The 22,943-nt window shown below is 43.4% G+C and overlaps 1 protein-coding gene across 3 annotated transcripts in view; it reads right to left on the minus strand.

The window, feature by feature from the left end:
- wdfy3 (WD repeat and FYVE domain containing 3) overlaps window positions 1-22,943 on the minus strand; it is a 162,869-nt gene that overhangs the window by 58,014 nt on the left and 81,912 nt on the right. For 2 of the 3 annotated variants that reach the window (XM_034691917.1, XM_034691916.1), the window contains exons 11-17: window positions 22,302-22,495; window positions 18,977-19,248; window positions 17,717-17,914; window positions 8,956-9,145; window positions 8,514-8,728; window positions 3,325-3,437; window positions 1,387-1,624 (exon numbers count right to left, since the gene is read on the minus strand). In XM_034691917.1, the coding sequence (XP_034547808.1) occupies window positions 1,387-1,624; window positions 3,325-3,437; window positions 8,514-8,728; window positions 8,956-9,145; window positions 17,717-17,914; window positions 18,977-19,248; window positions 22,302-22,495 (1,420 nt within the window). Of the gene's footprint in view, window positions 1-1,386; window positions 1,625-3,324; window positions 3,438-8,513; window positions 8,729-8,955; window positions 9,146-14,397; window positions 14,482-17,716; window positions 17,915-18,976; window positions 19,249-22,301; window positions 22,496-22,943 lie in introns of all 3 variants that reach the window. The other variant, XM_034691915.1, reaches the window with a different exon arrangement.

The following is a 22,943-nucleotide window of genomic DNA, read 5'->3' on the forward strand; positions in this document are numbered from 1 at the left end:
TGAACGTGTGGACTGGATGTGTGAAAGTGTGACTGTTCATATCATCTTCAACAAGCTGAGATTACGAGGAGAATTACAGTACAAGTATTCAATAGAGATGGGCAATGAATTTTTCGAATATTGGAATATTCGTTCACTTTGCAAAAATCGAAGAGTTACTTTTAATATTTTATCTCTCTCTCTCATTTTTTTTTAAGTTATATTTTTAGGCTTTTACACCTTTATAGAGGAGAAGACAGTGGATAGCGTATGAAACTGGGAGAGAGTGGGGGAATGACGAACATGGGCCACCCGCTACATGGGTGCGCAACTTAACCATTAGGCTAAATCCACGCCCATATTTTCTCATTTTAAAATTACAATTTTTCATCGTTTTTACCGGTGCCTGGTTGTAATACAGTATTCCTACCAGATAGTGGCTATAGAGCGTCTTAAAGGTGACATATTATGCTCTTTTTCATCAATATATATTGGTCTAAGAGGTCCCCAAAACATGTCTTTAAAGTTTATGCTCATAAAAACACTTTGAAAGCAGATGTTGGTCTGCCTGTAAACCCTTCTTTTTCAGCCCTTCTCAGAACAGGCTGTTTTCTGTGTCTGTGCCTTTAAATGTGAATGAGCTCTCTGATCACGCCCCCTCAGGAAGTGGGTGTGGCCTCGGCTCCCCAGCACGTTGATCTAATGTTTACATGTTGGCGGAATATACACGGCTGCTCACAGACCCGCGTTACTTCAACCCTCTGAATCTGATCCAGAATCTGATCCTGACGGAGAGGCGCCTGCAGCAGGACCTTTCTGAAGGATTGGTCACAGATTTAGTGTTTCTTGTTGTTTTATTTGTCAGTATGTCGACGTGTGTCTTGGTACACAGCTACCAACATGTAGCTATGTGGCTATGCTAACTAGCGCTAGCACTTATCCATGACAAATAAAAATCATCAACTAGATCTTCAAATCTGCAGACGTGGGGAGTCAAACCGACCTTTGTGTTTATTAAGACAGCCTACAACTAGCATGCCTCCCTCCTAAGCTCCTTGTTAGCACACATGTGTGCAGGGAATGAAAAACAGAGGAGGGGTTGAGTTGTATTTTATACAGTCTATGGGCTGAACAAGCTCCGAGCTCTGACTTCCTGTTACAGACTGGATGGCGTTGTGACGTATGAAAAACACTGAAAACTGAAACGGCTGGTTTCAGCACACATTTACAGAAAGGTGGAGAAATCAGAACAGGGGCAGAATTATTGAAGGGTTATTTGCATAATCGTTGAATAGATGCCTATGATTATTAGATAGTGTTTTGGCTTGAAATGCCCATCCCTAATATTCGTTCAGATGTTTCTTCACACTACTCATGTAAACACTCAAATGTTCAATGCCGACTAACCCGAAGCCCTCCAGCGACGTGTCGAACTCCACAAACGCAGGCGTGACGGCGGATCCGTGCAGGCGTATGTCATGAGGTGTGGTCATGGACACCAGGCACTTGACCCGGGTGAGCGGCACGGTGCTTCCCTCGGCGGAGCGCACCAGGCTGCGGCTGATACGATACTGCCCGTTATCTTCGGCCGGAGTGGCGAAGACGCTGTCGGGTCCGAAGCCTTCCATGGACATCGTCATGCTGTCTGTAGAGTCAGGAGAAGAGGATGAGATTAAGAGGTGCACAAAGAGCATTTGCTGTGATCAGTTCTTCTTTTTAGCTTTATTTTGCAGCCCTAAGCTTTCGGGAACAAACAGTTTAATTTACATTATAATCTCTGATCCAGGAGAAGGGAGGAAAGTCTGTGACCATACCTCATATGGAAACAAGACCTTTAAAGCCTCTGTGTTACTTCTCCTTAGCTTTGTCTCAATCTCAACTTTCAATCCTCCCTGATTACTCCTTTGAGACAGACCCTTTTACTCGTGGTGTCCCTCAAGGTCATATTCTGGGCCCAGTCCTGTTCTCTTCATATGTGCTCACCCTGTGGTCTATTCTTTAAAAATTATAACCGCTCCTTCCACTGTTTTGTACAAATGCACCACCCTTTTCTGAAAGGTAAAGGCTCACCGCAGCCCTTGCTTGATTATCTAGAAGAGACTTTAAACCATGATTGTTTCCAAATATAACAGATTCCTTCTCTTGTTTAGTCCGGCTTCTGTCAGCTGAGTCTTAAAGATGTTGACACATGCATGACACATCCGTCTCCGGTCCGTCTCCGATCCGTCACAGCACCGGATCTGATACGTTTCTATTCTAGTCAATGTGTTAACTTCCACTGGATCAACTCCGCTGCGTCTCCGATCCGGCAGATTCACGAGACTTCTATTTTTGCCGGATGCTGGAGCACGACGCATAAATCTCAACAGAGTAGATGGAGCGGGACAGGAAGTCAGGTTTCACCAAAACAAAATGAAAACATCCGGTTGATTTTCAGAATAAAACTCTGTGTTATCACCAGATCGTATTTCACTTAACTACAACAACAAACCAAAGTCATGATGAGCGGAGCCAGGCCTGGAGACTCTGGAGTTATCTGTTAAAAATGTGTCTCAGGTTTCATCATTTCAACATCAGGAGGATTATAATCTAACATCGACTTTGTCTCCTCTCACTTCGATCAAACTGTGAAGAAACCCAGGATACGATTTGTCCCTCTGAACGTTTTAAAAGAGACAGATTACGGTGAAGCCGACCCTGCAGCTGCCCGTGATACCAAACCACGCTCACAGACGGAGAGGAAGATGTCTCTGTGTGATCTCAACGTGGCTGCTGGTAAACAGCAGTAATTAGTGAGGTCTTAATCTACGTTCTCAGCTGGGACGAGACACAATAAGCAATTAGAGACATGCTGAGGAGCCGGCAAATTACAAACATTAACAGCTGCTGATAGAAAACACAGAGTTTGTGTGAGATTCACAGAGGCAGGACAATCTGTGGTTAAACACCAACAGGGTGATAATCAGGAGCCGCTAAGACAGCTTTCTCACTCGCTTTTACTGCTTCAAAATCTAAGCTTCACACGCACCTCCTGTTGTCTTATGTTAAAGTTTGATTACAGTGACACTCTCTGATTGCTTGCAAAGGGAAGCAGGAGAGTTCCAGTGGAGGAAACATCAGGGAATAAAGCTCAGCTGTGACTCTAACTTTTCTGCACACCTTTAAAAGAACATCTCCTTCCACCATCCAACATCATCACTCCATACCTGCTCTGAAGAACTGCAGTCTAACAAAGTCTGTCTTATCTAACAGATCAACAGGATCAGCTGAGAAACACAGACACAGTGATCATCACATGATCCAAACTCAAGCACACAGTTGTTGTTATTGTTGTTGTTGTCTTACTTCTTGTGTCAGAGTCGTAGCTGAGCGAACTCGGCTTGTGAACCCGGTACTGCTTCAGGAGCTTCTTGTCCCAGGCGCCGCAGTTCAGAGGGTTCCCGAGACGCAAGAACTCCCTGCAGGAGAGAAGAGCAGGAGGACGGGGTTAGAGGAACAGGAAGTCAATAACACCTTTCTTCTTATAACGATCACTTTGCTCCTGTTAGTTTACGTTAGCACTGAACAATGGGGCTAAACTGCTAGTTTCCATTAGCATTGAACAATGGGGCTAAACTGTTAGTTTCCATTAGCATTGAACAATGGGGCTAAACCGTTAGTTTCCGTTAGCATTGAACAATCGGGCTAAACTGTTAGTTTCCATTAGCATTGAACAATGGGGCTAAACTGTTAGTTTCCGTTAGCATTGAACAATGGGGCTAAACTGTTAGTTCCCATTAGCATTGAACAATGGGGCTAAACTGTTAGTTTCCATTAGCATTGAACAATCGGGCTAAACTGTTAGTTTCCATTAGCATTGAACAATGGGGCTAAACTGTTAGTTTCCGTTAGCATTGAAGAATGGGGCTAAACTGTTAGTTTCCGTTAGCATTGAACAATGGGGCTAAACTGTTAGTTTCCATTAGCATTGAACAATCGGGCTAAACTGTTAGTTTCCGTTAGCATTGAAGAATGGGGCTAAACTGTTAGTTTCCATTAGCATTGAACAATCGGGCTAAACTGTTAGTTTCCATTAGCATTGAACAATGGGGCTAAACTGTTAGTTTCCGTTAGCATTAACAATGGGGCTAAACTGTTAGTTTCCATAAGCATTGAACAATGGGGCTAAACTGTTAGTTTCCGTTAGCATTGAACAATCGGGCTAAACTGTTAGTTTCCATTAGCATTGAACAATGGGGCTAAACTGTTAGTTTCCGTTAGCATTGAACAATGGGGCTAAACTGTTAGTTTCCATTAGCATTAACAATGGGGCTAAACCATTAGTTTCCATTAGCATTGAACAATGGGGCTAAACTGTTAGTTTCCATTAGCATTGAACAATCGGGCTAAACTGTTAGTTTCCATTAGCATTGAAGAATGGGGCTAAACTGTTAGTTTCCGTTAGCATTGAACAATGGGGCTAAACTGTTAGTTTCCGTTAGCATTGAACAATGGGGCTAAACTGTTAGTTTCCATTAGCATTGAACAATCGGGCTAAACTGTTAGTTTCCGTTAGCATTGAAGAATGGGGCTAAACTGTTAGTTTCCATTAGCATTGAACAATCGGGCTAAACTGTTAGTTTCCATTAGCATTGAACAATGGGGCTAAACTGTTAGTTTCCGTTAGCATTAACAATGGGGCTAAACTGTTAGTTTCCATAAGCATTGAACAATGGGGCTAAACTGTTAGTTTCCGTTAGCATTGAACAATCGGGCTAAACTGTTAGTTTCCATTAGCATTGAACAATCGGGCTAAACTGTTAGTTTCCGTTAGCATTGAACAATGGGGCTAAACTGTTAGTTTCCATTAGCATTAACAATGGGGCTAAACCATTAGTTTCCATTAGCATTGAACAATGGGGCTAAACTGTTAGTTTCCATTAGCATTGAACAATCGGGCTAAACTGTTAGTTTCCATTAGCATTGAAGAATGGGGCTAAACTGTTAGTTTCCGTTAGCATTGAACAATCGGGCTAAACTGTAAGTTTCCGTTAGCATTGAACAATGGGGCTAAACTGTTAGTTTCCATTAGCATTGAAGAATGGGGCTAAACTGTTAGTTTCCGTTAGCATTGAACAATCGGGCTAAACTGTTAGTTTCCATTAGCATTGAACAATCGGGCTAAACTGTTAGTTTCCATTAGCATTGAACAATCGGGCTAAACTGTTAGTTTCCATTAGCATTGAAGAATGGGGCTAAACTGTTAGTTTCCGTTAGCATTGAACAATCGGGCTAAACTGTTAGTTTCCATTAGCATTGAACAATGGGGCTAAACTGTTAGTTTCCATTAGCATTGAACAATCGGGCTAAACTGTAAGTTTCCGTTAGCATTGAACAATGGGGCTAAACTGTTAGTTTCCATTAGCATTGAAGAATGGGGCTAAACTGTTAGTTTCCGTTAGCATTGAACAATCGGGCTAAACTGTTAGTTTCCATTAGCATTGAACAATCGGGCTAAACTGTTAGTTTCCGTTAGTATTGAACAATCGAGCTAAACTGTTAGGTTCCATTAGCATTGAACAATGGGGCTAAACTGTTAGTTTTCGTTAGCATTGAACAATCGAGCTAAACTGTTAGTTTCCGTTAGCATCGAAGCAATGTGGCTAAAACATTAGTTTTGGTTAACACGCTAAATCAGCAGGCTACAGACAGCCTGTCCATCAATCTGATGAAGGAGGGGAGCAGGTGAGAGAAACTTTAGGTTAGCGGTCTCTCCAAAGAAAGTTAAACCCTGAGCGGTGGTGATGATAGCAGCAGGGTTCAAAGTTGTGACATTAGTTTCTTTTTAAAGGTGTGTGAACCACAGAGCTCAGAGAAGAAGGAGAGCTGAATGAGGACAGGTTCATGTTCAATCCACCAAAACAGGCAGAGAAGAATCCATCACCATGGAACACTGGGACTATTTCTAAAAACTGTATACATAAATCAATTTAAATCAATAAAATAATCTTTAAATCAATGTTTAGTTAGTAAGTAGCCGGGTAATAAGCGGGATAATGTATAGTTAGCAGGTAGTTATAGGAAGTAGAACCCCTTTAGCATCACATGCTTTAGTTCCAGATCTATTTGTTCTCATGAAACTTTAAAGCGCTCTGGATAAAAGCGGCTGTTTAAATGTATGAGGCATATTAATTCAGCTGGTCCTCTACATCTTTAGTTAATGCATGTTTAAGAGCCAGGGAAAAGGTTGACGGGCGTGTGTGAGTGACTTGAATCTAAAGTATCCCGGTGATGCTGCGTGCGTGTCAGCCGTCAGGGCGAGCAGGGAGAGACACGAACGACAGACAGAAGAAGAAGAAGAAAGAGGAAGGAGAAGAACAGAACAGGAATGAGGAGAAACACAGAATCATGAGGGTAAGGAGACAAAGAGTGACAGAGGAAGAGTGACACAGACAGAGCGCTGCAGGAGAGGAGACAGATTGACAGCTGCTCACAGGTTTACAGCACGATTACAGAGGAACGGAGGATGAGCTGAGGAGGTGCATTAACATATAAAAAGAACCATCCATGTGCACGTCAAATAACACCCCCCCTCCTTCAGTCCTGAACCCAAACCCCCCCTCCTTCAGTCCTGAACCCAAACCCCCCTCCTCACTTAACTAACCAAGCGGGAAATGAGCCGCTCGGTTTAGTCTACACACACACACACACACACACACACACAGCCGTCCGTCACACACGTAGCTGTCAGAGCCGATTCCTCCTCTCCAAGGTCACTGCTCTCACCTCGGCCACATGTGTGAGCTCAACAGGTAACACTTAACATGTTAGCTTAGCATACACTGTTATCATCATCTTAACATTCAGAGGACTCTCCAGTGGAGCTGTGAGGTGTGTGACATCTCCTCTCTCTGCCCACCTTTACTGTCATCTCAGTCAGCTATGAGATCTTAGCTCCAAACTGTGCCCCCGGATATATCTACACATGAAAGAAGAAACCTTATTCATCACAACATGTAGGAATCTTAGATCTTGGTTTGACTTGATGTAGGATTGATTGCTTTTCCTTGGGTTCCCTGATGTTGAATCTTAATTTTTCACATTGAAATAACGCAACTTGAAGATACATTAGTTGAATTTAACCTTGTATCTGAATTTTACAGTGCCTGTGAAGTGCAGTGGTTACAGATTTTCAAAATAAAAGACGTCTGTAGTATGAAAATGTACAACAGCTGGGGAATTAATATATATCTAACATTAACAACCCTGTTCCCACTGAAATATTTTGTTTCAGACTGACAGGAAAACACCTCCAAATGTGTTCCTGCCAATCACAGCTATATCTGATTTGGAATTTCAAAATAAAAACCATTGGAAATTTAGCATATTACAATGTTTTGGGATAAATTCAAAGTGAGATTTTGAACAAAATCCCAGATTCCACTGAATAGTGTTCCACTTTTAGTCTGGATTAAAATGAGTCTGTGGAAACTGGGTTTTATTCATAATCTCTGATAGAAAATATCCAGAATTATCCAAAGCTTGATCCGTAATCCAAAGAGCTCGAAGATATAAGCCACTAACAGTCGTGGGTGTGTCCAGGAGTCCCAAAAGGGTCCTAAGTAGGGTCGTTAGTCTAGTTCCTGGCAGTTATTTCTAGCTCTTCCTCAGTCTGGTCAGAACTGAAGAAGCCTTTTGGAGCAGAGGTGAAACGTCTTCAAGAGTTTCTACCAGTCCAGTTGCCTTATGGATCAAGCTTTGAATTACCATGACCTGGATGACTGAGAACCTTCACAGACATTCAGCATGATCGCTATTTTTTTTCAAAATTTCGTATTGCTTTTATTGTGAAAGGACACATCACAATGACCTTTTCTCTCCATCAAAACAAACCGCTCAATCGCTTCCAGATCACTTCCTGTATTTGGTACATTCCATTTCTAGTACAGTCTGCTGTTGGTAAATTTGTTTCAGGACTGGCTAAAATGTTCTGTCTCTTTAAAAGTGTTTCTGATTTTGTAAATTTGTTTTTCTTAAATGTAATTTTGTTTTGGTCTTGGTAAAAGTGTTTAAAGGCATTCTGTTTTATAAAATGTTAAAATGTTTTCCAAAATGTTAGGTTGTCTCCAACTTTGTAAAAAAAAAATTGCATTGCACTTTCCAGCCACCGTAAAATTTGGTCCAAAGATTTTTTTAAGTTCTATAAATTCAAAGGTGTTAGTTTGAATGTCATTCAACACTTTTTGATTTGCAGGAAACCACGTAATTAAAAAAGCAATAAGAAACAAATCAGGGAATTCTACAACCAGCAAACTGTCATCTGAAAATCTTGAAGTACTTTAACGACTGAATCAGTTTGTGTAATTAGTTTTATGGGTTTCAGAGTCTTCAAGCTCTTGTGATGGTTGTGTAGGAGACTCTTCTTCCTGCCCTGAGTTTCTTTTTACATCCACACATTGATTTTTTAACCCTGGAAAATCTCACATAGATGAGTGTTAAGGGACAACTTGTGGAGGTCAGAGGTCAGAGGTCAGCTGTGGGACAAACTGCAGTACCTGAGAGCCATCGGCTGCAGCGCCTGTGAGGCCAGCCTCTCAAACATCCTCTGCAGAGGGGGGTGCAGCGGGTGGTCTTCATCGCCCAGCGCCTGACTGCAGCGCTGCAGCAGACGCTGGTGGAGGGAGGCTTCACACAGGACCTGCTGGTTCCTCTCACTGTTCACCAGCAGCTGCAGGATGTTAGCCACGGCCAGCTGCAGGTCCAGAGCGTGCTGGAGGAGGAACACAATCCGGTTTAACATTCGAGTTCTGGTTTCATCACTTAGTCCCTCTCACAGGAAACACTGCAGCATTGTTTGTTTTGTTTTTTCAAGAACACACATGCTGGGCTCTAACGGTCTGGTTTCCTCTGACAGACCTCACCGCCCAGCTTTGACCCCCTTTAACCCACATCAACAGGAAAAGCATGTTAGCACATTTCCCTTCTGTGTTTCCTCACCTCGGGCTGGCTGTCCGAGGAGACGGAGGGCAGCAGGTCCAGCATGGCGAGGACGGCCCCCGGGTGGATGACGACCATGTCAGATGAAGAGGAGGAGGAGACGGGGTGGGAGGAGTTGGCTAAGTGCAGTTTCAGGTCCGTCAGGGCTTTGACCGGAGCGGGAGGGCCTGACGTACCGTAGTATCCTTGTCTGAAGCAGAGAGAGCGAGGGAGTCACATTTAGACCCATGAAGGGGATTTACGTCACAGAACTCTGACACGTTCACTTTAATGAGGAGTTTCATTTGATTGATTCATCAGGCAGGAGATTTATTATGATCACATTTATGTGGCCTCCTGCTCAAGTTAACTTAATATGTCATTAAAGCCTCACTCTACAGAGGAACAGGGATTCCTTGAGACCACTAGATACTGAGAATAACAGAAGAGGTATCTGTGCTCCTCTGTGCTTTTCCTCTACGACCCCAGTTTAGAAGAATAAAGCAATCACCACTTATTAATGAATGATATTTTAAGGATCAAGGAGGTCAGGTTACAAAACATGTCTTGCAAATTGATATTTCTGTGTTAAAAAAATATCGTTTCAATTTGCAGCCCTGAGAAAACTAAAATATAAGGTTGTCACTACATTTTCAGTCTCCTCTCCAAACAGAGAGGCAGAAATCTAAATCTGGTCTCAGGGTAAGGAGTGTTTGTTTGCTCTTTCAACAGGCTCAGCATCGTTCTGTGGCTGCGGATTTTTGAGGAGACCAGATGTTTTATTCAGGGTAATATGTTTCTCTGTTTATTTTAACAGCATTTTTTGCCTTTATTTAAGGAGACAGCTGAAGAGTGACAGGAAATGTGGGAAGTAGAGAGTGTGGGGGGGGGGGGGATGTGGCAGGGAGTCAAACCAGGGGCCGCTGCAACGAGAATTATAGGCTCTGTGTTTAAGGCGCGCACCTGAACCGAAGGCCGAGTCAAGTGGGGCCCCATGTTTATTGATTTTAAGTCAAATGTGTTGCTTTTTCCAAAATAATGCATTAAAAAAGAATTTAGAAAATTCTAGGTCCAAAGGTTAAACTCGTTCCCAAATATTCTATAATTTCCTCTTTTTTTCCTCCTTTTTCTGTTTTTACTTAATTTTTCCATTTTTCATTTATGGCCTTTTCCTTTTCTCTTCTTTCTTCATTTTTTTCTTTTTACCCTTTTCCTTCATTTTTAATTTATTTCTTTTTATCTTCCTTTTTCCTCTTCATTCATGTTTCATTTTTCCTTGTTTTACCTTTTTTCTTTTTCTTCTTCTGTTTTTCTTTCTTCATTTTTTTTTCTTTTTACCCTTTTCCTTCATTTTTAATTTATTTCTATTTTTCTCCGGTTTTCTCTTTATTCATATTCCCTTTTTTCCTTGTTTTTCCCTTTTTCTTTTTTTCCCTCCTGTTTTCCTTTTTTGTCCTTTTTACCCTTTTCCTTTATTATTAATTTGTTTAAATTTTTTCTTTTGTTTTTTCTTTATTCATTTTTCCTTTTTCTTTTTTCCTTTTTCCTTCTGTTCTCCTTTTCCCCCTGTATTCTTTATTTTTTGTAGTTCTTGTTGTTTGTGAAGCAGGTTATTAACTTTGTTGTGTTACATAAATTATTATTATCACCATCATTATAACATCTTAAAGCTGCTGTGAGGAGCTTTTGCTTTGTGTTGAATTTGGCGCCCCCTGTGGACAAAAATTTACAATTCATCTCTATGCTTATTTTGCACTGCAGTCTTTACTTTCAGACATAAAAGACCTAGTCCTGCTTTCTTTGAGCAGTCGAAGGAATCACTCTCTGTGAGTGTTTGCTTCTGCAGGTATCTGGTTTGACACCTACCCCCCCCTCACAGCTTTTACAGGCAGTGAAAGTTAGAATTCAAAATTTTGATTGTGTTACTGACAGACCTATTTGCTTTAGTTGGTCATAAAGAGGCATCACTATTCATTTCAATCTGTTTCCCAACCAGTTAAAACTCCTCACAGGAGCTTTAAGACGTGAAATAATCATGAGTGTGAAGAGAAGATCTCACACTGACCGTTGACAGTGAAATGAGTCTGTGTGTTCTTCAGGGTGATGATTTAATCTACTGTGATTTGTTATTAGCTGCTAGAAATCAGGTGTTGGCTTAATATTGAGGTTTAGAGCCTTCCAGGAGGAACCTCTGTCCCATGGCTCAGAGGAGAAGTCCTCATAATGAGGTTAGTAATTACATCCCTGAATCATTGTAAGCTTTGTACTGAACACTTTGACTCTGCGTTTATCATGAGTCAGCACTCCTCAAACTCACGGTGTCGGTTTCATCCCAGGCACGGAGCCCTCCTCGTGTGAGGGAGCAGAGAGCAGGGGAGCCGCAGCCGAGCAATTAGGCGAACGAGGAGTGTTGCTGCGATGCAAATTACAGAGTAAAAATCGCCCCTCAGGAGGGACGCGGCGCTGGAAGAGGCTGGCGTCAGCAGAAAGTGCTGGAGGGATTGGATGTGGGGCAGCAAACTAACTGGGTTGTCTTCTTAGAGGAGAAGTTTGAAATTAAATTCCTGTCTGCCTCCCGTTTCTCTTACGAAGGGTTCATGTTCAATCAAACAAGAAAGGAGGTTTATCGTCCGACACATGAATCTGCAGATCTGTGACGTGACTAGTTTCACCTTGACAGCTGCTGTAGTTCAGAAATTCAGAGCACAATAAAAACGTCCCGATCGTTAATCCTTCTGTGAATGAAATCCAAAGAGCAGCGGAGTCTGGGTTTAAGAGGGAGAACAGAAAAGGAGGAGGAGGAGGAGGAATGTGATGAGGAGAAAAATGCCTCTAACACTCTCTGTGAGCGACCGAGAGTAATTTGGCTGATGTAAACTCTTCTTTGATTTTTAAGTAGCTCTGCAAGGTGTTTCAGATAAAATGGTGACACAGGCATTTCTCTGCTGAAGAGACACAAATATATAAACTTCAATTTGTTCATTTTTCTGTGTTTCTTAATTTTTCTTTAGAGGTGTTTAATGTGTTCAATGTTTATGTTTTTTTCACTTAAGTGGATCTGACTTAATTCAAGCCCTAAAATTAAGAACTAGAGTGATTCAGTCAGCCTGTTATTTTCTAGATGAATCAATAAAGTCTTGATTGATCAGAGGGAAATTAAAATCATCTCAAGGCTACAAAACAATCACAAGGAGGATTCTTCAGACTCTGTTCTGTGGTTGTATTTTTGAGCTGTTCAGACAAAAGAAGCTTTTAAAATATCAACTCAACAGCAAGGGGCCTGTTCATCTTTACTGTACTCATTAATTCAATTTTAAATCTATATATATTTTAAGTTATATTCATTTTGATAGGACAGCTGAAGAGACAGGAAATATGGGGAGTGGAGAGTGGGGGAGGACATGCAGTAAATGGTCAAGGCTGGAATCTAACCTGCAACCTATGCGATGAGGGCTACAGCCTCTGTATATGGGGCGATATATATTAGACTGCAAGGCCAACAGAGTCCCAATTTTAAATGCATTTAGGTTTCTTTTTTTTTTTTACTAAATCTGTGCACATGAAATGTGGCGCTAATGTAATTACACCTTAAGTGGTTTTATTTTGCTTCCATAAAAATAAAGTTTCTTATTCTAATGTTAGTTTGAAATTATCTGTGTAAACCAAGCAGCAACCTCCAGTCTTAGAATATGAAGTCCATGCAGAAGTGCTAAAAACTGCAGTTCATCAAGCGTCCACTAGAGGCTGGCTCTGGAAGTACAGGAAACCACGTACACACCCATTCAAAGAAGACGATCTTTACAGCAGAAATAAACATGTTTACAGCCTGGTTCAAAAAACAGTTTAGGTCTGAAGAGCTCATTTCTCTATTGACACACACTGTACGGGGGAATTTTTATAACTGGTTACTTTTGAAGATATTGAACTTACGAGTTTTGCCAAAATAAGGGCGTGGCTAATTTGATTGACAGGCAGGTATCATGTAGCTGTTAGCGAAAAGGCTAAGCTTCTTTACCTCACAGTAGCTCAGACGAAGTAAGGTTGAGTTAGGTTGATTTCAAATATGGCACCCAACGATTTATCTTTACTCTTTTTTCTCCTTGTTTGCATTTTTTCATATTTTTTCTTTTTACCCTTTTTTCCTCTATTTTTAATTTCTTCCTTTTCTCCTTTTTTCTTCTTTGCACTTTTTCTGTTCTCCTTTTTTCCTTGTATTTTTTAAATTTGTACAGTTCTTGTTGTTTTTGAAGCACTTATGTAACTTTGTTTAGAAAAGTGCTATTTTAACAATATTATTATTAAATTAACATCTTAAAGCTGCTGCGAGGGGCTCGTTTTCCGTATTGAGTTTGGCGCCCCCTGTGGACAGAAATATACATCATGTTTCTTTGCTAAATTCATCCTGTAGGCTACTCTTTAGGCAAAAAAATATCCAGTCCTGCTTTCTTTGAGTAGACGAACGAACCACTCTCTGTGAGTATTTGCTTCTGCAAATATCTGGTCTGACATCTGCCCCCCCTCATGGCTCTCATAGCAGCGCTTCAGGAACAGATGGGTGACGTCAGGGATACTACATCCATTTATTAAACAGTCTTTGGCAAATAAAGTCTAAAAGATATGATCACTTATGGAAATAAACACTAGCTGTGGACAGGGAAGTTCTCAAAGCTTATTTAAACGTGATCACAGAGTTTCTTGAGTGTGGCTACAGTTAGCAGAGCTAGCACCACCAGCCTTCAATCATCCTTGTAGATGGTTATATGTCTTTTTTTTTTTTGTTTGGGGGCATTTTGTCATTATTTGATAGGACAGGTGAAGAGAGACAGGACATGTGGGGAGTGGAGAGTGGGGGAGGACATGCAGTAAATGGTTGAACCTGCGACCTCTGCAACAAGGGCTATAGCCTCTGTATATGGGGTGCGCGCTTAGACCGCTAGGCGAACGGCGCCCAGGTTATTTGTAAGTTCAACGAGACACAGAGTATACAACTTTATCTCCACTTACTGGATTAACATCTTGACAAACCGCTTTGTGCTACGTGACGACATTTGTCACCTGTGCTTGTTTACATCCAGGTAGTTTAGCTTTATGGCAGTAACCTTTAACCTGAGCTACAGCCCCAGCTAGTGGCGGGTGGCTGTACTACAGCTGAGACATAACATACAACCAGCATTTAAGGCCCACAATAAAAGAAGATAATTAGTTTAGTGAATCTGAAATAGGGTTTCCAACACCTGGGTAAAAGGTGTCGATGAGAGGGTGAATTTAAAACCTCTCCACTATATCTCCTTTCTCTTTGATCCTTTTCTAACTCAGTCGACTTCTCATCCCTGAAAGGAGATTTCAGTGACAGTGAAAGGTCTCATGATCACTTGGCAGCCTGTCTGCTCCCACTGTGGACTGAAGGTGAGGATGAACAGGAGGGATGGGGGGGTGAGGAAGGTGGCAGAGCGCTGTAGCTACCTCTTCCTGGCGAGGGCTGGCGTGCCCCACGGCGAGGGCAGCGAGGTCTCATGAGTCAGGCAGGGAGGCACCTGCTCCGCACGACTGCATGGCAGCACACACACAGACACACACACACACACAGAAGAGGAGAGAGCACACACACACACACACATCCACACATGCAGCCGCACAGATGGACCAGGCCGAGGATGAACAGCCAGACAGCACCAGAGGTTAGAGGAGGGAGAAAAGAGACAGAGAGAAAAAAAAGAGGGAAAGAAGCTGTTAGTGGAAAGCTGGAGGAGAAACAGGATCAGAGCTACAGCTGGAGCACATGCAGGACGCCAGCTTCACCTGCAAGTGGATGAGGCAGGTAGTGTTGTCATGATGAGCAAAGACTCCTAAACTCCAGTTAACTTGGCTCTGTGTTTGTTGTTGAGCTACACCTGAAGTAACTCTACACAGAGGAGGAGGACTGTCTCCTTTAAGAGCTGCAGTAAAACACTTGAACTCAACCTCAGCACGCTTTAAAGAGTCAGTAACTCAATCAACATTGTTTTACAGTGACACTGACATCATGACAACACTACCAGTGTGCAGCTGAAAGGGAACACAGTGAGCATCTCTAATAATGTGTGAAACAAGAAGAAGAAGAAGCTGATCAGAACCTGCAGGCGCCTCACTCACTGACACTGATACTCCATGTTCAACTTCTAGTTTGAGTCACTAAGAGAGATCTTTGTGGTAGAGAATGTGATAAAAGGCTGTTTTTACTGTGTGCTATAGAAGTAAGACTGTATCTTATGCTGATGGTGTTGTTTGCTTTTGTAGGTCATAAATCATATTTTTAAGTAATGATCGTACCCTTAAAAAAATGGGTGGCTAGGGGGAGGTAGAGCGTGCAGCCTAATCCAACCTGAACAGACTTCTTACCCCGGCTCTGCCTTCTCTTTTCTCTTTCAAACACCTCTTCTTTCTATTGTCTTGTTCCTCTCTCCCCGCTTAAAAATGGGGAAGTCAATCCATCAATCTTTAATTACAGACTAGGGGGAGGTAGAGCGTGCAGCTGATCTGGTGGGGGTGAGCTGTGGCCTGTACTGACATCTCCCATTGGTTCTGCCTCTTAAGTCCTCTTACCAACTCCTTTCTAGACTCTTCTCTTCTCTCCTCTCCTCTCTTCCCTTATCCTAATGAAGGACTAGGGGGAGGTAGAGCATGCAGACCAATCCAACCTGAACAGGCTTCTTACCCTGGCTCTGCCTCTTCTGTCCTCTTACTAACATATCTTCTCTCTGTTTTCTCTCTCCTCTCTTTCCTCATATAAAAGGGGGACTAGGGGGAGGTAGAGCATGCAGCCCAATCCAACCTGATCAGACTTCTTACCCTAGCTCTGCCTTCTCTGTTTTCTCTTTCCAACACCTCTCTACAGACTCTTCTTTCTAGTTTCTCTCTCCTCTCTTTTCTTATTAAAAGGGGGGAATAAGGGGGAGGTAGAGCGTGCAGCCCAATCCAACCTGATCAGACTTCTTACCCTAGCTCTGCCTTGCTTTTTGTCTGTCTTCCCAACCTCTCCCTAGAGACTTCTTTTTCTGTTTTCTCTCTTCTCTCTTTCCTTATTAAAATGGGGGAATAAGGGGGAGGTAGAGCGTGCAGCCTAATCCAACCTGAACAGACTTCTTTCCCTGGCTCATCCTCTCCTGTCCTCTTACTAACACTTCTCTAAAAACTCTGCTCTCCTTTAGCTCTCTTGTCTCCTCTCTTTCCTCATATAAAAAGGGGACTAGGGGGAGGTAGAGCATGCAGCCTAATCCCACCTGATCAGACTTCTTACCCTAGCTCTGCCTTGCTTTTTGTCTGTCTTCCCAACCTCTCCCTACAGACTTCTTTTTCTCTCTCCTCTCTTTCCTCATATAAAAGGGAGTAGGGGGAGGTAGAGCATGCAGCCTAATCCCACCTGAACAGACTTCGTTCCCTGGCTCTGCCTTCTCTGTTTTCTCTTTCCAACACCTCTCTGCAGACTCTTCTTTCTAGTTTCTCTCTCCTCTCTTTTCTTATTAAAATGGGGGAATAAGGGGGAGGTAGAGCGTACAGCCCAATCCAACCTGAACAGACTTCTAACCCTGACTCTTCCTCTCCTGTTGTCTACTTAACACCTCTCTACAAACTCTCCTTTCTGTTTTCTCTCTACTTTCATATAAAGAGGGAGAGTAGGGGGAGGCAGAGCATGCAACCCAATCCGGCCTGAACAGACCTCTCCCCCTAGCTCTGCCTCTCTTAAGTCCTCTTACTAACATCTCTCCTTTATCTCTCTTTTGTCTCCTCTCTTCCCTTATGTAAATGGGGGACTAGAGGGAGGTAGAGATGCAGCTTCATCCAACCAAAACAGACTTCTTACCCTGACTCTGCCTCTCCTGTCCTGTCCTCTTACTAACATCTCTCCTCTCTGTTCTCTCTCTCTAGTCTCCTCTCTTCTCTCACATGGATGGGAACAAGGGGAGGCAGAGCGCTGCAGCTGATCCGTCCTGAACAGACTTCTTCCCTGAGCACTGATCCTTTTCTTTAGAGCGCAAGTACTTTGTGTTTACTCCAAGTTTCATAACCAGCTAAAAACTCCTCACGGGAGCTTTAACTCTCAGAAATCCAACACTTCCTCCTCTTTTATATCTTATTTATATCTGCCACTAAAAGGTCGACTTTCTCCTCTCTTTCTCTGAAGCCTGGCTTTAATGCTCTTGTGTAGCTTCAGTTAGCTTAACTCAAAACAGGTTTTTAGGTCACTTGAGGCAGGAAGGACGGCCCCCTCGTGATACAGAGGAAAGTAAGAGAAGGTTTTTATTTAGAACTTGTAGAGAAGAGATGTGAAGTTCTTGATGAAACACAGAAATGTTCTTGGAGGAACATATGGCTGCAACCTGCTGGGACGGAGAGCTCTGAGACTTTCTGCACTAAAAACATCTTCACCCGACGCCACAGAGCAACTCAGGAGGAGGCAAGTCACTGAAGTGTTGATGTGTTTAACCGCAATGCTGGAACTCTAATTGAACAAGTTTTGACAGATGCGATGTGTCACCCTTATTTTCATATTAGCACAAAGGCCTGACTGCATGTGAACAGCTGAGAGCTTCCTGACTGCTCTGTCTGATTTATGGTCTGATTCCTGCAGAATATAAAACTGAAGTCTTCCTGGATTACACAAACCACATGTTCCTGGTCTCTGCTGACTGTTGTGTGAACCGAGGCCACTGACTGTAGCTGATAACACAGGGTAACACTAACATCAACCCTTCGTGATAATTCCAGTCCTTCTTTTCCCTTCCAGGCTCCTTTGATCACTGACCTGTCGAAGGAGTCGGTGGACATCTTGTACAGGTAGATGAAGAGTTTGCTGCAGTGTTTGAGCGTGGGACACACGCTGTCTCCTGCACAGCCTCCGGGTGCAGCCTCGTCCTCCAGGAGCCTCTGGAAGGGCTGAGCGTTGGAGGGGAACACGCCTGTAGGGCCCAGCTTCTTCGTGTCTGAGAAGCAGCCCAGCAGCCTGGGGGGAAGATGAGAGTTTGATTTTAAAGAGACGAAGGTAACGAAACCATAAAATACAGGCAGAAAAAAATGCCTCATTTCTGTCTGCTGCAGCTGTTCCTGCAATGGTGAACGTTACCCTGCCTCTGCAACACATCTAGTTGTGAAGCAGTACTACTCGAGACAAGGTAAGGGTTTTGAGGAATATGCAGGGCACGGCTCCAGGTGACACGGGACTTCCACCAAATCCGTGTCTGGTCTGGCTATGTGCTCTCTCGCCTGTCAACACCCACCGGTTGTGTTTTCAGAACCCAGCACAGCTCAGGACCGCCGGACAGCTGGAGTCATGTGACCGAGGTTCACCCGCTGTAATCACTGAATCAAGGATTCTCCTCCTCCTCCTCTCCTCATCCATGTTGTCTTTCTGGTCCTCTGAAAACCTCTGACCTGTTGACTCCAGGCCTGTTGTAGTTAAGTGAAATACGATCTGGTGATAACACAGATCATAACGGAGCGGATCCAGCGGAAGTTAACACATTGACTAGAATAGAAACCTATCAGATCCGGTGCTGTGACGGATCGGAGACAGACCTGCAAGGTCTAGAGTCAACTGGTCAGAGGTCTTCAGAGGACCAGAAAGACAATATGAATGAGGAGAGGAGGAGGAGAATACTTGATTCGGTCACTCCAGCTGTCTGGCGGTCCTGCTCCGCAGCAGATCGGAGATGGACCGGACACAGATCTGGTGGAAGTCCTGTGTTACTCTGCAACACCAAAGCAAGGGAAGTGGAATCGGTTGAAGTGTGGGAGTGGGAGCGTATGTGAATCGCTCCTGTCATTACAGCAGCTGATTCTAATCGCCTTGTAGAGGCTTTGTTTTCCCAGCATGTGGGCTACAGGAACAACGCAGAGGCTTCTTTGATTCAACATTCTGAGGGCTGCTCGGCTGGAGGAGGACTCAAATATAAAAATACAGGCCAGGAGGAACGTGGTTTTTATTATCTGGGATTTTTAAAAGAAAACCGCTGAATTAAAGGGACACTCATAAAAGGGGCCTCAGCTCTGTGCTAACATGTCTTACCTCACAGCGTCAGCCAGCTTCTCGTACTGGATCTCCGTGCGGAAGAAGTGGGAGTTGGCGGGCTCGTAGCGCATGGCGGCGGTGAGCGTGCAGAACACGGTGTGCAGGAGCTCGAACACCTGGTTCTGGTTGACCCGGTCCCAGCCGTGTCGGGGAGGCTGGCACAGAGAGCGCTCCATGGCGACCAGCAGAGAGGTGACGTAGACGAAGCCGCCCACCTTACGGAACACGGTGCGGGTCCGGTGACTCTCGCGTAACACCGCTAACAGAGCCTGAAGAGAAGGAGGACAAGAAGCATTCATCATGAAACAGGATGAAGGACAGAAGATCCATGTGTTCAGCCTCTGCGACTCCTTCAGATTTACTCTGAATAATTCTCCCTCTGCTGAGTTTTTATGTTGTTTACTTGTTTCACCCAGGGGTGTCGCCAGACCCCCTTTACTGGGGCACGTGCCTCAGTATAACTGAGCTGTGCCCCAGTATCAGGGGCGGACTGGAGCTAAAATTACAGTTTCTGTTAGCTAAGTTTGGAAGTTTTGAAAGATGTCAGAGACTTCAAATTACAATCTGAACCTGGTAGCATTAAAGTCAAGCACTTCTATAAGGCTCTGATTAGGGCAGAGGATTACTTTGATCCATTGCAGCCTGATTCCTTTCTGCTGTCCAATACAATCTATCACACAAACTTTAAATCATTTTAATCCTATGAAACTGTCCTGAATCCTGAAAACTGTGTTGTCTGCACTAAGATCTTTATTTTTAAAAGAACAGTATATATTGATGAACTGAGGTTCCTCTCAGGACCTTAAAAATATTCCTATTCCAGTCAAAACGCCGCTGATTTGAGATAAAGTCAAAACGTTTTTTTACTATTTTACCTCCTGAAAGTAAAACATCTTCTCACCATGATGTTTAATAAATGTCTGCTTTCTATTAATATAAGACATCCATCATTCGGACACCTAACTCTCATAAACATAAGTCCAGGTGGAGTTAAACCTTGTGGGATAACTTGAAAACGTGTCACTAATAGGGATAGCCAATACATTTTAAAGGTGACATATCACGCTTTTTTCATCAATATATATTGGTCTAAGAGGTCCCCAAAACATGTCTTTAAAGTTTATGCTCAAAAAAACACTTTGAAATCAGATTTTGGTCTGCCTGAAAAATCCTCTTCTTCAGCCCTCCTCAGAACAGGCTGTTTTCTCTCTGACCACGCCCCCTCAGGAAGTGGGTGTGCCCTCGGCTCTTCAGCACGTTGATCTAATGTTTACATGTTGGCTGAATATACACGGCTGCTCACAGACCCACGTTACTTCAACCCTCTGAATCTGATCCAGAATCTGATCCTGACAGAGAGGCGCCTGTAGCAGGACCTTTCTGAACCATTGGTCACAGATTTAGTGTTTCTTGTTGTTTTATTTGGCAGTATGTCGATGTGTGTCTGTGTACACAGCTACAGCTACAGCTACAGCTACAGCTACAGCTACAGCTACAGCTACAGCTATGACATGTAGCTATGTGGCTATGCTAACTAGCGCTAGCACTTATCCATGACAAATAAAAATCATCCACTAGATCTTCAAATCTGCAGACGTGGGGAGTAAAACCGACCTTTGTGTTTATTAAGACAGCCTACAACTAGCATGCCTCCCTCCTAAGCTCCTTGTTAGCACACGTGTGCAGGGAATGAAAAACAGAGGAGGGGTTGAGTTGTATTTTATACAGTCTATGGGCTGAACAAGCTCCGAGCTCTGACTTCCTGTTACAGACCGGATATTGTTGTGACGTAACAAAAACACAGAAGTCTGAAACGGCTCGTTTCACACACATTTACAGAAAGGAGTAGAAATCAGAACAGGGGCAGAATGGATTCTTTTCATTCTCAGGGGGTTTGTAGACAGGGACACATATTTCAGGTAGAGAACCATTAAAAAGTTGATTTTGCATGATATGTCACCTTTAAAGACAGATATTAAAAGTGAGGAGAGAAGTTCAGACAGATGACGTGAGCACCAACTAAACCTCCAGTTTCAGTGTGAACACTGAGAAAGAATCGTCTGTTATAGTCAAAATCAATACGCATTAAAGCCCCGCTCGCTGTAATTGCTTCAGAGCGGCCGCTTTAAGTCTAAGGTGCACATAAAAGCATTACACACACACATCACACACACACACAGGGTGAGGGGAAGGAGGCTCATTTTATGAAATATAATTGCATTTTTCAGATTCCACTCCCTCAGACGAGGTGATTCTCACGCCTGCTGAAGGTTTCGGCTGGATTAACCCGTCAGCGTTTTCCTTCTATCCCTCCATCAGGGATTTTAATTACCAACGCATAAAAAAGGAGAACTTGTATCAAATCCAGTCTGAGTTAAATGATTTTCTCACAGGCTTTATGCACTGTTGACAGAAACACATTACAGATGCACAAATAGATCTGAAATTAATCTGATTAGCCTCGTGAAGAGATGATTTAACCCTTTAATCTCCGGGGATGACACAGTCTGATGAGTCGAAGAGGCCTTCTCACAGCTGGCACTAAACCCAAACTTACGTTATTTTACATGCACATGCAGACGTGGACTGGAGGTCATTTCCCAGCTTGCAGCACAGGAAGAGGATGTCTTTTACATCCTGTGACTGGATTGAAAAAAACCTCCGTTTGCTGAGTCAGGCTGTGTTCTGAAGCAGCAGGAAACAGCCGGCTCAGCAGAGCAACACTTTTTTACTTCTCTTTATTCTCCTGATTCATCCTCTTAAGTCTGAAACTGTAGACCTTTCTGGAGTCCCTGAGCTCCCTTGTCCCGTAGGTTCCTCTGATTTGCTGCTGTAAACCTCCAGCTGCTACAACTACTACTATCTGTCTCCCCACTATCATCTCTCTCTCTCTCTCTTCGTCTCCCTCTATCCCTCTCTCCAACACGGTCTCAGCAGATGTGTGTCTAACATGAGTCTGGTCCTGCTGGAGGTTTCTGCCTGTTAAAGGAAGTTTGTCCTTGCCACTGTAACTTGCTAAATGCTGCAAAGTGCTCTGCTCATGGTGGATTAAGATGAGATCAGACTGAGTCCTGTCTGTAAGATGGGACTGGATCTGATCCGGTCTTGATGTTGGGTCTTTGTTAATAATAGAACATAGAGTACGGTCTAGACCTGCTCTGTTTGGAAAGAGTCTGAGGAGAACATTTGTTACGGTCCTAAATGCATGTGGGTTTCTGCAGAGCTTCATACAGTGTCATTAAAGACCTGAGGTTATGGATTCAGACATGTTCAGATACATGAAGACAGACAGAGGTGGTGGTGTTGTGGTGCATGTTGTTACCCGTAGAATGTCAGTCTTCAGCTGCAGCTCACTGGACGGTGCGGAGTGCATGAGGCCCAGGAGCGTCCCCATGTCGTCGTCTCCGCTGGGCGACAGGACGAGCTGCTGGATGATGAGCAGGGCGTGTTCCCGACACTGACGGTACTTCACGATGTTGTGGACGCAGCGGGCGCCGCCGAACTCCCTGAACAGAGCTGGGAGACGAAAGAGACAACAGAGGGAGAGTTCATATGGGGATGTGGTTTCAGTTTAAAACAGATCAAAATGTTATTTTTGACCTCACTGTTTTAGAACCACTTTTCTGTAGGAGCCCACTGTGTCAAGTCAACTTTATTTATTTACTGTGTGGTGAGAAGGAGCTTATTTTAGACCCTAACCGGGGACTTTCCTCCTGAAGCAGACCGCAGCTTTGTTGTTATGCTGTATGATCAATGTGTGGAAGACGTGAATGCTTTTTATTGTGTTATCATGATAATAACATCTTCAAAACAAGCGTTACTCGTGATCTTGTGATGAAAACAAACCTAATAACGATGATCCTCTGAACCTTCAAAGGCGGCACTCTTGTACATTTCGTGACACTGAATTTCCTTCCCTTCCATCTCTGCATAAAAGTGTCTACTGAGGAGTCCAAGGAAAGAA

This window comes from Notolabrus celidotus, chromosome 9 (genome assembly GCF_009762535.1).
Source record: "Notolabrus celidotus isolate fNotCel1 chromosome 9, fNotCel1.pri, whole genome shotgun sequence".
Lineage (NCBI taxonomy): Eukaryota > Metazoa > Chordata > Actinopteri > Labriformes > Labridae > Notolabrus > Notolabrus celidotus.